At 40.7% G+C, this 12,587-nt stretch overlaps 1 protein-coding gene across 7 annotated transcripts in view; it reads left to right on the top strand.

Annotated features, from left to right (window-relative positions):
* Nucleotides 1-12,587, top strand: part of SYNRG (synergin gamma) — a 62,277-nt gene that overhangs the window by 32,108 nt on the left and 17,582 nt on the right. For all 7 annotated transcript variants that reach the window (XM_066635170.1, XM_066635169.1, XM_066635167.1 and 4 more), the window contains one exon: nt 4,726-5,667. In XM_066635170.1, coding sequence (XP_066491267.1) covers nt 4,726-5,667 — 942 coding nt within the window. The remainder of the gene's footprint in view (nt 1-4,725; nt 5,668-12,587) is intronic.

The following is a 12,587-nucleotide window of genomic DNA, read 5'->3' as shown; positions in this document are numbered from 1 at the left end:
CTTTGAAGTAGGGAGGGGATGCTTTGCTTAGGTCCTGGAGTGATGTCGTAGCCTGTATGCCACAAGGCTCCCCATGGCTTTCAGATAATACCCCAGTTGAACCATACAGTGAGGGAGATTCCAGTAAAAATAGATTCCAGATTCCTGTAAAAAGCTACTAGCTAAGGCATCTCAAAATAGGATTAAATAGGATCAAATAGATTCTAGTAAAAAGTTACTAGCTAAGGCATCTCAGATAGGATTTTCTGCTCTTCCCTGTCCTGTTCCCACACTATGAGAAGGGAAAAGTAATGTTTCATTGCTACCACCAATAGAATTAAAGCAATAAGAGGAATTCCCAATTACACTGTAAATGCTTCTGTTGAATATATAAAGCTGCCTTCAGCTGGAACCCTTGGTCCATATACCTTGTTGTTGTCTGTCTATCCTGACTGGCAGTGGCTATCTAGGCTTCAGACAGGTTTTCCAAGCCCTACCAAAGCTGAGACCATCAGCATGTAAGTGCTCCTTCATTGAGCTATGACTCCTGTTCACTTAACATCCTCCTTGTGGGACTATGGCGTTTTGCTTGCCCCAAGTTGCTTCCCTGAGATTTTTTCCCCTTTTTTCATTCTGGGCCAAAGTACCAACTACATCTTCTGAATCTATGTCCTGGTCACTGCTCAAAACCAAGAGCCTGGATGAAATTCCTTGCATTCCAACACCATAGATGCCCAGGGAATAGGTTGTAAAGGGCCGGGGTAGTTAAGACGCAACAAAGCTCACTCCAAAAATAAGAGTATAGTATCCCAGTGCATTATTGATCATTTCAGTCATTATCAGTATGTGCTTGGCAAAAAGTGGGAGGGAATAAACACACAAAATTTCAGCTTGTCTAAGGAAGTTAAAAAAAAACAACTTGCAGCCAGCCCAGCATTTCAGTTTATTACATGAGAGACGTTGATTTTAAATTGCCCAATTGTCATTTTTAACCCTTTCACCAGCTTGCATTTCTAACGGAAAGGCTTGCAGTTCATCAGTAAGTTGTTTGCTGTGTTGTGCATTTAATTTTGATTTCATGTCAGTTTCACAAATTTGTCCTGGAGAAAAAAAAAACAGTCATCCTCTTTGAAGAAACTGTTTTCCATACAGCAGGAGTCGTATTCAGTAGGTTCTCAGTGTTTTTGCTGAAGCTTAAATCTGTTCAATTGACTTCTTATTTGTTAACTCATGACAGTGTTTGTGAAACTGACTCCGCTCTTTTTTTTGGTGATGGGTACTCTGAAATTTAAACAAAATTTTTGTATATGTGTGTAGACATAGACACATAGATACAGAAAAAAGGGATTACATTGTAATTTGAGACCTATTTTAACATCTGTAAATATGTCGTGCTGGTGAATGGGTTAACTGAAATTTAAATGCATTGAACTCTTCAGTTAAAATTAATCATGGGTATGAAACTATAACAGACTGAAACACTTCAGTTGCAACTTTCCATGAGTCCATTTGCATCTGTTTCCACTAATTGGTTGAGGCTCTCCAGGGATTGAAGGTCAGGTGTCTTTCCTACTCCTATTTGGAGATGCTGCCAGGGATTAAACCTGAGACCTTCTGCACACAAACCATGTGCTCCCTGTATATGTGTATATCTCCCATAGATCCCATTCTACTACCACTGTTCTCTGGAGAAAGGTAACATTCTGCTGCAGTGCGGGAGAAGCCCACTTATCTCCAGCAGTAGACGTTCTGGAGTAGAGTGGGTTACATTACCTGTGTAGAGTGCAAAGATGCATTGCAGATTGTGCACTCAATAGGTCATCCTCTCTTGCCACCTATTTTTCCTGCCATTGTAGCAATAGATATTTTGCTGGTCTTGTGCATAGAAGGCTTGGAATCTGTCAAGTTCCTTCCTCTGAGAAGAGAGCACCTCTTGAATGCAAACTAGATTCCCTCCTAAACAGTATTGTTTTTCAGCCTGTTATGTTCTCCAGGATGTAACAAGATATCTGCATATTTTATAAATAACTATCTTGGTTCAGAGCCATGGACTGGGAATCTTGCCAAATCTGAACCGTTAGGTGCCCTGACATAACCACAGCCTTTTAGGGCCTGGCCTTGAAATACTGATTACATTTAATTATTTGCTAGATTGCAAGAGTTCTCAATGAACCAGACATTCACATAAACCACTAGGATTTGCCTCATGGCAATGTGGGACCAGATTGTGTCCCTTGTTGCTGGCTTTTAGTTCAATAAAGCAGATTTTAACTCAAATGGTGTTAAACTAAGCTATAATTTTAATCATCAATTTGACAGCAGCAACCTAAACGTCTGGTCTCATATTTTACTCATTAGGGAAGCATCCATAAAAATTTACTCATTAGGGAAGCATCCTAAAGTAAAAAAAATTTACTCATGAGTAAAAATGAGTAAAAAAATTTACTCATTAGGGAAGCATCCATAAAAATCTGAGCGAGAGCTGCAGAAGTGTAACGTTTGGACAAGAGGCATGAGTTGCCCTTATCCCCAGGATACTTCCACAGTTGCCCTGGGAACTCAACCACACATGTGGGCAGTGCAGCCTGCATTGATCCCAGTCAGCCACCTAGGAATAGCAAGGGCTGAACTGCAGAGGATCTCTAGTTGTAGCAGTTAAAGTACCTTTTGAGGTGTTCTTGACCTGTGTGTGCCTCGTGATGCTGATAAGAGGGCATGGGCAAGGAAGAATTTTAATCTGTTCTCACCATATTTCCCAGAAGTCTGCTTTTCATTCTTCCTTCTCTAGATTGGAAGTAAACCTAGGGTGGTGGTGGAGTGGAGAGATTTGCAGGGAGAAGTTGCTGCCACAGGAAGGGTTTAAGTGCATATGCTTCAGTTCTTCCCTTAAAAATGTTATCTCATGTTTGCTGGAGTAATGTGTAGTTCTGCCACATGCATTCACAGTCTAACATAGTAGTTTAGTATTTATCCTTCTAGCAACTTCATAGGTGGGGTCAGAGCTCGGTGGTAGAGTGCACTTTCTCGTTTCCATTACTTACGCTCCCAGTTAAAAGGATTGGGTATTGGGAAATGGGAAAGACCTTTCTTTGTCCGAGACCCTAAATAGCTGCTACTAGTCAGAGAAGACAATACTGGACTACTAGATGAACATGCAGAGGGGAAAGTGTTGGTGGCTATCCCACAGTTGCAGAATACCCCTTCCACTAGAGGTCTGTGTGCTAATCTCTATAAACTTGTTTCCTGTTGGCACCAACATTCAAAAGTCAGGGATAAGCAGGTATGGAATCATTTTATAAAAATTGTGTGTGCTTTTTTAAAACAGAAGGCTATAGTTATGCAAAAGAGATCAGTAAAGGCGTCAGAGCAATTGTGTGTGCAACAGAGAATATCTACAGTCCTGCAATTAAGGCTATATTTTATTTCCCTGAACTTGAAGAGACATTGTGTAAGGCTTTGATCTCCATTCTTTATTGACTGCCGTCAAGATCACAGTACAGTTCCCTAGAAAGGGCAGATCCTGCCCTCAGTGACTTTCACTGTCTCTGAGAACTTGGGAGCATTTCATAATAGGAAAATGAACTCACCTGAGCTAAACTTGAAGTTTTTTTTTTTCTTCAGATCACCTGGTGCCTTTTTTGTTGTATCTTACTCTGAAAATGCTTTCTAGAATATGGGCCCCCCTTAAGCACCCTCTATGATATTTTGTTGCTTTATTGACTTGTCTATTTTTTAAAATTGTCTAATTGACAATCTTTTTATATCTCACAGGGATTATATCTTACCTGTGCTTTTTTTCCCCACCAGTTTTTTCTGTTTCCTAAACTTCTGTATATGGATCTTTATATATTATGCTTTGTGTGTGTGTTGCTGAAATTATTGGAACTTAATTTTTAAAAATTGAGTTTCTAGTTCACAATGTTTTTTAAGCCTGCTTGCCCGTGAGTATCTATGATGACAGTTGCTACCTAAAACAGAAAAAAACCACCTTTTGTAAAGCTTAATTAACTGGTTACCTGAAGTCTTACCCCCTTTCCTGAACCTTAGTCAACTGCCTGGTTGCTACCAACAAGGAATTTTGAAGCTTGTAAAAACAACCATGGTCCCAGGACATGGACTAGGGTACATGACAGGCCCCTTGCTAAAGCAGAGCTGGTTTAGGTATGGTCAGTGCCTGGACAGGAGGCTGACTTGGAATCCCATATATGCCACCCTGACAAACCGTGTTCCACCGTGGACAAAAATGCAGGATATACCTATACAATATTAAAACAAAGAGTGCAGATAAAAGAACATCTTAATTGTAGCCATCTTGTATAGCAGTTGTAAACAGTCTTCAGTAACAAACTTTATTTGTATTAAATCAAATTATCTGCACTATTGAAAGTCTCATCCTATAGGAATATAAAATATATAATATAAATGGGGCATTCTGGCCATGCTGCAACCAAAGATAAGTTCATTAATTTTTAATGGGAATTTTAAGTACATGCTTGTCTTCCACTGGGACTTAAAAGTATGTAACTTTTTATTGCATTTTGTCCGGTGCAATTTATCATTATGTTATTGTATCTGTTATTTTGTTACCTGCGCCGAGCCTTTGGAAAGAAGAGTGCTGAAATGCAACAAGAAAAAAAATCATTTTGAGCATTTGTGTGAAGTAACATGAATTCCTTTGCTTGACTTCAAAGTGTTGTAGTTGACATTTTTTCCAAAATCCAACTGACTATCTTCCTCTGCCTTCAGGAGAGAACTTCGCAGGGACAGATGACGGCTTCACAGACTTCAAAACCGCTGACAGCATCTCACCACTAGACCCACCAACAAAAGACAAACCTTTCCCCCCACCTTTCTCTTCTTTACCCTCACAGTCTAAGCAACCACCACAGGCAAAGCCTTCTCTGAATCTGGAGGATCTGGATCTGTTTTCTTTAACCCCTACTGGAGAGAACAGGCCTCTCTCCTTTCCAGCCACTTACAGTTCACCAAAACCAGCATCTTTCCCTCCACCACCAGCAACTGCTTCCACTGCCACTCTGTCAATGCCTGGTAATAGCTCAAGCTTGGCTGATGACTTTGCCGATTTCAATCTTTTCAGTGGGTTGTCAAATTGCACTTCTAACACAACCACTCAGGATGAGTTTGCGGATTTCATGGCTTTCAATAACAGCACCAGTTCTTCCGAGCAGAAGCCAGATGATAAATTCAGTGCTCTCAAGCAGGACACCAGTCCTGTTCCTCCTGCTGGCTCCTCGGTCAGCAGCGCAAAGAGTGGACAGAGTCCTGCAAATGCTGCTGTTCCTCCCACCAAATATGATATTTTCAAACAGCTGTCTCTGGAAAGCCCTGGATTGGGCTTTGAAGAACTCAAAGACCACACTCCTTCATCAGTGAAAAGTGAAGATGACTTTGCTGACTTCCACTCAAACAAGTTTTCCTCTAGTTCTGAAAAATCCCTGGTTGACAAACTGGCAACTTTCAAGCATGCCAAAGAGGACTCTGCTTCTGTCAAGTCTCTGGACCTCCCGTCCATTGGGGGCAGTAGTATGGGCAAGGAAGACTCTGAAGATGCACTCTCTGTTCAGTTTGACATGAAACTGGCGGACGTGGGAGGAGACCTTAAGCATGTCATGTCTGATAGCTCTTTGGATTTGCCAACCGTTAGTGGCCAGCATCCACCAGCAGCAGGTGAGGAACTAGTTAGATTGCTCTGGTGACAAAGGCAATGGAAAATGTCCAAAAGTGTTATTCCTTGAGTCAATTTTCAGTGTTGTGCGCTGAGCCTCCACTGGGAAAAGGCTTCTGAACCTGTATTCTTGGCTAGCTGCTAATCAATCAGTATAAATGCATTTTTTTGGGTTGTTTTAGATCGGATCATTTGAACCAGACCCTACACCATGTAGTATTACTGATGTCCTCATAGGGGAAATTGCTCTTCTAGTGTTCAAGGTGCCACTAGAGTGTGTAAGCCAAATTGCTGTGAACAAGTGGTGACCTCACTCCTCCAAGGGTTAGCTAATTTGCAAGTTAGTTTTGTCCATCTTCTGTTGTTCTGAAGGTATTCTTTTACTTTGGAATAACACTGGTCTGTGTTTGGAAAATCTCATTCATGTTCAGAGATCTGTAAAACTGCAGTGTCAGAATGAACACTGCACCTAGGAGACTGATATGTGTTTACAATAGTCATTGCAGGTATAACAGTGGCGGAATCTCCCCACATACGTATTAACCACAGTTAAGCAATGCCTCAGCACCAGTGTTGACTACAGTCAAGGTTAGCCAGGAAATCATTTCAGCTAGAATTTGAAACCTACTTGAAATGGCAGTTTCAAACCACAGTTGCTGTCAGTAGAGAGTACTGCTTAACCACAGTTGAGAAAGTGGACATTCCTTGTTCTAACTACAGTTTACATCGGTATCTCTGTCTTTGAAATTCTGCCATGTGCAATCCTTGCACTGTAATCATCTCTAAATAGTATAGCTACCATGTTACTTGCACAGATTATCAGACATGGGTGACCTTGATTGTTTCCATGTCAAAATAATGAATCAAGCAACAATTCTAGAAGCATAGGCCCTAATCTTTCTTTAGTACCAAAAATGAGAGAACCTCTTGAGCTAGGATTGTTTTTTCATGTTCAGTTTTTGTATCCAAAAGCCCATACTTATAGGGTGGAGATGTATGTGGTTTGTAATGGCAATATGGTCCCAGCAATGTATACTTTCACCATGGTACACAATGCAAGTCAGTGGACAGATGACATCCCAATGGTATTCGTTGTCATCAAGATACATTGATGTAGCCATTCTGATGTTATAAAACATATCTCTCTTAATATGCAAAAGAAGAACTTTGATGATGCATGAAAAGATAATATCCCAAATGACCATCCCCTGAATTTGAATCCATTCACACAAACATTCGAGTTGTCCCTGTGGAAAGATCCTATATCACTGCAGTATGAGCCTGAATACCTGAATTACAGAGGTGGGACCCCCGTGATTGGTCTTGTCTGCCTGAGCCTGAATGATCGGGTGAGAAGTGCCCCCCTGGTTGGCCTTGCCCATGTGGTTCTCAAATTTAGCTGTGTACTGCTGCAGCATGGAATCTTGTCAAATGGAGGCAGCTCCCACGCTGCCAACCACACATGCAAACAAGCCTAATGCCCTTTAGATTTCGGCTGCAGCCTCTGTGCCAAGACTCAGCAATGTTGGCCTCAAAGGCTTTGTCTGCCAGACAGGAAATGGAATACAGTTAGTTGTGTCTTTAAGAGTTGCAGCTGTGACTGGAAGTGCGTGAAAGGCTGTGGAAGCACAGTTATTTGTAAGTGTTTCTGGTTGAAATAAAATCCAGGGTAGCTCTACTTTACTAGAATCCCTGGCAGGGATTCCCTGTTCTGTCACTTCTGTTATGAAATTAGCATGAGGCACCTCCAATTGGGCTGCAACTCGTTAAACTTCACAAGTGTCCTGTTTTTTATGTTGCGTGGTTTTCTTAATCTGTACGTATAGAAAGGGAAACATTTGTGGCCTTTAAAAATATGGAGAAACTACAGTATTCCCCAAAAAAGTATTATGCAGCTTTGATATTTGTATCAGGAAGGCAATTTCTGAAAAATCTACTTATTTCCATGTGAACTGTATCCTCCACTCTTTATGTTTCCAGATCTTGGATAGAGAAAGAGAAATGATAGTATTGTAGTCTTACACTATATTTTTAGGTAGGGAACAAACAAAAAAAATCATTGTTGGCTTTAGGTGTGGAGAACTACTCTTAACAGGGTGCGAAATATCAGGAATAATTATTCTTAATGAAGAATTACACACTTTTTGTATGCTAATATGCTTGGATGTGGTTTTCAGGTCTGGTGGGTTGCCCAGTTTTCTGGCTCCTACAGTATGTGTCCTTGAAAGTCTTTACTTTGGGTTTTTCAGAAGCACTTTTTCCTACTATTTTTCTAACCTTTCCTGACAGTAGCTTGATTTTTATGTGCAGTAGTTTCCAAGGTTTTAGCGTCCATAGCAATTCAGAGATTGCTAAATTGCCATTGGATAGCATCAAGAGGTGCATACTGGTCTTTGGAATGATTAAGCAGATCATGTGTTTGATACGCAGTGTTTCAAACTCTGAGATGTAATGAGAAGTGTGTTTGGTTTTCCAGAACAGAATCCTCATGCGGTTTCTAGTGCCAAGTCTGATGTTTTTCTTGAGGGCTGGTTCAGTACTAATGCTTCCTATCTTTTAATCACAGTTGGGGGATCAGAAGTAGGCCACTATGATCCTCCATCCTCTGTCTCATGTAGATTCCCACCACCCATGGTTTGTGATCATGGTTGCAACCATATTTACAACTGGTTTACAACAAACCATGGTTAGAAATGTTTCCTGATTGGCAGTAACCATTGTTAACTTTATTGCAATAATGATGAATGGTGAGTTAGGGCCTTGTTGGGGCAGATGAGACAAAGCAAATTCACACTTGAAGAGAGGCAGTGTGTGATTCTACAGCGAGTCTGTGATCCATTATAGTTAAGGGATGGGAAATATTGTACCCACTCCAGCCAAAATACTGTTTTCTCATTTCCTCCTTGTCTGATATCTCTTCAAGCTTGTTTTGAACTGTTAAAATCGCCTCTTTTGTGCTGTGGTCTTTCTGTACCAAATGTACCGAAATGTTTGAAGCATTTCAAGCTTTGAATTGGTAATATTCTGAGTGTCAACCTACTTTAAGGTAGAGTTTCTTCTCTGAGGTTTTACTTGATCTGTAAACTGAAATATCAGAAAGGGACAGTATCCCTTTTTATATTCCTTGATTTAGGAGAAGTGGCTGGCCAGCCATTGGGCTTCTGTTTTATGTTGTCTTTGGAGGGGCTCCACAAGTGATGTTCTTAAGTCAAGAACTGTATCATTTAGGACTTTATTACCAACTTTGGCACAACAAATAAAAGGAGCTTTTTATTTCTTGCCCAAAGGGAGTTCATAGAGAGAAGGGGAATTACAGGGATATGGAAGAATGGATGTTAGAATCTGTCACTTTTCAATCAAATTGCCTTAACATCTTGGGGTAGGGGTGGGGTGGGGTGGGGTGGAGAGACTACTTTTTCCAAGCTCTTTCAAGGGGATACTGTCTCTTTAAACTTTGCTAAATAATTCCTTGTGCAGAAGGTAGCTGATACTAATAATGTGGCTTGATTGTGGTTTTTTTAACCTCTGGCACACATTTTTAACCCTTTAAGCACTTGCTGCATGTTAATTTCAGCCAGGCTGCTGCTGCTTTTCTGCCAAATTTTAACCCTTCCCTTTATCACACCTGTCAATTTGAATAGCTTGGTTCTGGGGTCATTTTTCCCCCCTCTCCAGTGCCTCTGATTTGCTTCTGTTGACCATGCAAGCATTACAGTAAGGCCATGCCCTTGCTCTTGATTACTGTCAGAAGGCTGTCCAATCCATTGAACTGACATACCTGTAAAATTTTTCATTGGCATTTATTGGAAAATTCTTTGTAAATCAGAAATTTAAAAAAAATCCTGCTGGAGAGTTTTTTTTGCTGTCTATTCCCACCTACTCTGGTATCCTATTTCAACTCAACATTTCCTGTGTGAATGTGCCTTTTCGAATCTGCTTTGATATCTCTTCTCTGCAAAGACTGACCTGCATGCTTTGATTCTGATGACTCCCTTTGAGCTCCTGTATATCATTCTCTTTTGTGATCTGTAAGTCCTGCTGTGTTAATAAATATTTATCTTGGCATATTTTGAAAGTCTGAGCATGTGTGATTTTTCTTTTTTCACTCCAGAAATCTATCTGGCTATCATGGGGGGAAAATGAAAGTTTAAAGTAACTGTATCTCCTTTTACCTGAACAATGTCTCTTTCTTTCTTTCTTTCTTTCTTTCTTTCTTTCTTTCTTTCTTTCTTTCTTTCTTTCTTTCTTTCTTTCTTTCTTTCTTTCTTTCTTTCTTTCTTTCTTTCTTTCTTTCTTTCTTTCTTTCTTTCTTTCTTTCTTTCTTTCTTTCTTTCTTTCTTTCTTTCTTTCTTTCTTTCTTTCTTTCTTTCTTTCTTTCTTTCTTTCTTTCTTTCTTTCTTTCTTTCTTTCTTTCTTTCTTTCTTTCTTTCTTTCTTTCTTTCTTTCTTTCTTTCTTTCTTTCTTTCTTTCTTTCTTTCTTTCGTCGCTGCCAGGACTGGGTTGGTTCTATAGGTGAGCCAGGAAGCATTCAGTCAGTCCTCCACATATACAGCAATGGGCAGTCCAAGAGCTTGGTCTGTTCCTCAGAAACAAATTGGTGAGGAGCCAGGCCAGTGCTAGGAGCTTTCTAGGGCAAAGTGGAGGCCTGTTGGACTCTTGTATCAGTTATGCCTGCTGAGTTGATAAATGCAGTTCCCCATCTTGCCAACTAGTCTGGTGGTGCTGTTTCACAGTAGGCAGTCAGCTTTCTTTTATGGCAAGCTATGCAAATGATGCGGAAAATAAAATGCATGCATCCACTGCTACAGTCCCTGGTTCCTCACAATGACAATGAGTTTGTTTCAGACCTACTGGAGACCCTCAAATGTGAGCTCCTCAGAAGTGTGCTAAGAACACTGCCTCGTGGCATTCATGCAGATGTTTTCCTTGTAAAACCTACTGCCCCCATATGAAAGCATGATCTCCATATTTACATCATTTCGTCTGATTTTGGTGACCCTGTTTTGAGCATCCATGACCAGGCAAAACAGCATCGCTTGAACACCACAAATGGCACTTCTCTGTGCTTAGTGCTAGACTTGGTACCTTGCAGCAATCTTGTATGCTTCCAGAATGTTCATGCCTGAGGTACCAATAAGTCTGAACCAGTCCAATAGTGTCTTCTAATACATTCTGTCACACAGTTGGCCAGTTGCCTTTATGATTAATGGCTGTAATGGGGAATATGAGGACCCTGTCTGGCTACAAGCTGCACAGGTCAGAGTCTCATCTGACCCTGCTATCCAAGATTCACTTAATCGAGATTGCATCTGGATAGTTTGGTTCTGATTCTCCAGTTTCAAAGTTTGCATTGAGGTGTTGCTGACTTGCATATTTGGTTTGGTATATTTTGTGTCTCTCTCACAGAAGCTAGATTTCTGTTGCAGTTGGTGTACAAGATGAATGCCTTCTGCAGTGTTGTCACCTGCAACTGAGAGAAGATAGGAGTGGGGAAGTTTCTACAATAGCCTCATCCTGATGTTGTTACCTTAACGTTACATTCATGATGCATGGAGTGCGCAATGTGTGGCCACCTCTTTGTGTGTTTGAAATGCTATAGCTAGAGTGTATGTAAAGCAGATGGAAGGTCCCAGGGTCAACCCCTGCTATATCTGGGTAGGACTAGGAAAGATCCCTACCTGAATCCAAAGAGAACCATTACCAGTCAGTATAGACAATACTGACCAAGATGTACTAATGTTCTAATTCTGTATATTAATACTGTCACTTGTTTCTTCTTCAGCTTCCTGTTATGTTTAGCTAATCGTGTAAGATTTTCCTCTTTATCTTCTTTTGTACACAGTTGGCATAAAAATAGATGTGACAACTAGTAATCTAAGCTTAGATTCTGAAAGTATGAAAAATGTTTCTCGCTTTGATATGAAATGTCCAGTTTTATATCAAAGCCCAAGGAAATAACTGAGCTCCCACTGTTAATCCTCTGGTGCCATGTTGCCTTGGTTTGGCTTGCTTTGTGCTGGCCTCTGTTGTGAGAAATTTTGTCCCTTGAAAACTGCTAAGCACAAAAATGTTGTGTTTCAGACTTATCTAGTAGTCTATCTTGGGCAAAGTGTGTACTGTTTCAGCTTTTGGGACAGCCTGGAAGTACCTTAACCTTGTACCTTGGGCTACAACACTTCCTCTAAGTTTCTAGAATGAGACTTACGTGTCCTGTTCTCAGACTTTTCTAATCATCAGTGTGTCTTGAGTTCCAGGTGTGCAAAATTTCAACTTCCTAGTAGTTCATCCTTTTAGAAGTGTATCTCCAGTTTGTTTTCAGTTCTTGTCCCTAACAATCTTGGTACCTTGGACTGCAAGTGTACCACACACCAAGGCTCTAGTCTAGGTCATGGGGAACAGCTTGGTCCAGATATCACACTTAACAAAGTGCCATCATTGTACATGGTACAGTATTTTACACGGGGTGAAAAAGACAGGTCCCTACCCCAAAGTACTTAACAGTGTTGACATTGGAACAAGATGGAGGTATTGTCAAATGGGGGCAGCATATGCAATGGTTTCAGTTAGTTACAGTATTGATATGCAGTTAATGTATAGTATAGTACAGTATAACTTGTTTCATTCAGTGGATCAAATAGCGTTCATGGTGCCTGCCGAGGGCTGGAATTGACATCATTAAGTAGGAAATGACATTAAGCAGATGATGACACTGTTCTCAGGCAGGAATTCGTTTGCTTCAGGTGCCAGAAGAGATAATATGCAGATCTTGATCACATTTTCAAGATACAGGAGAACCCAGTAATCACATGGGCTACCCTTTCAGCCACACCACTTCTGCCAAAGCATCACTTTGCAACTCAGCAGATAAAAGGTGCCCTGCAAAGTGACACCTCAGCAGAAGCTGTGCTGCTGAAAAGGTAGC

The sequence above is a fragment of the Tiliqua scincoides genome, chromosome 8, assembly GCF_035046505.1.
Source record: "Tiliqua scincoides isolate rTilSci1 chromosome 8, rTilSci1.hap2, whole genome shotgun sequence".
In the NCBI taxonomy this organism is placed as follows: Eukaryota; Metazoa; Chordata; class Lepidosauria; order Squamata; family Scincidae; genus Tiliqua; species Tiliqua scincoides.
Note: the sequence above shows the minus strand (reverse complement) of the source record. Positions and strands in the feature narration are given on the sequence as shown.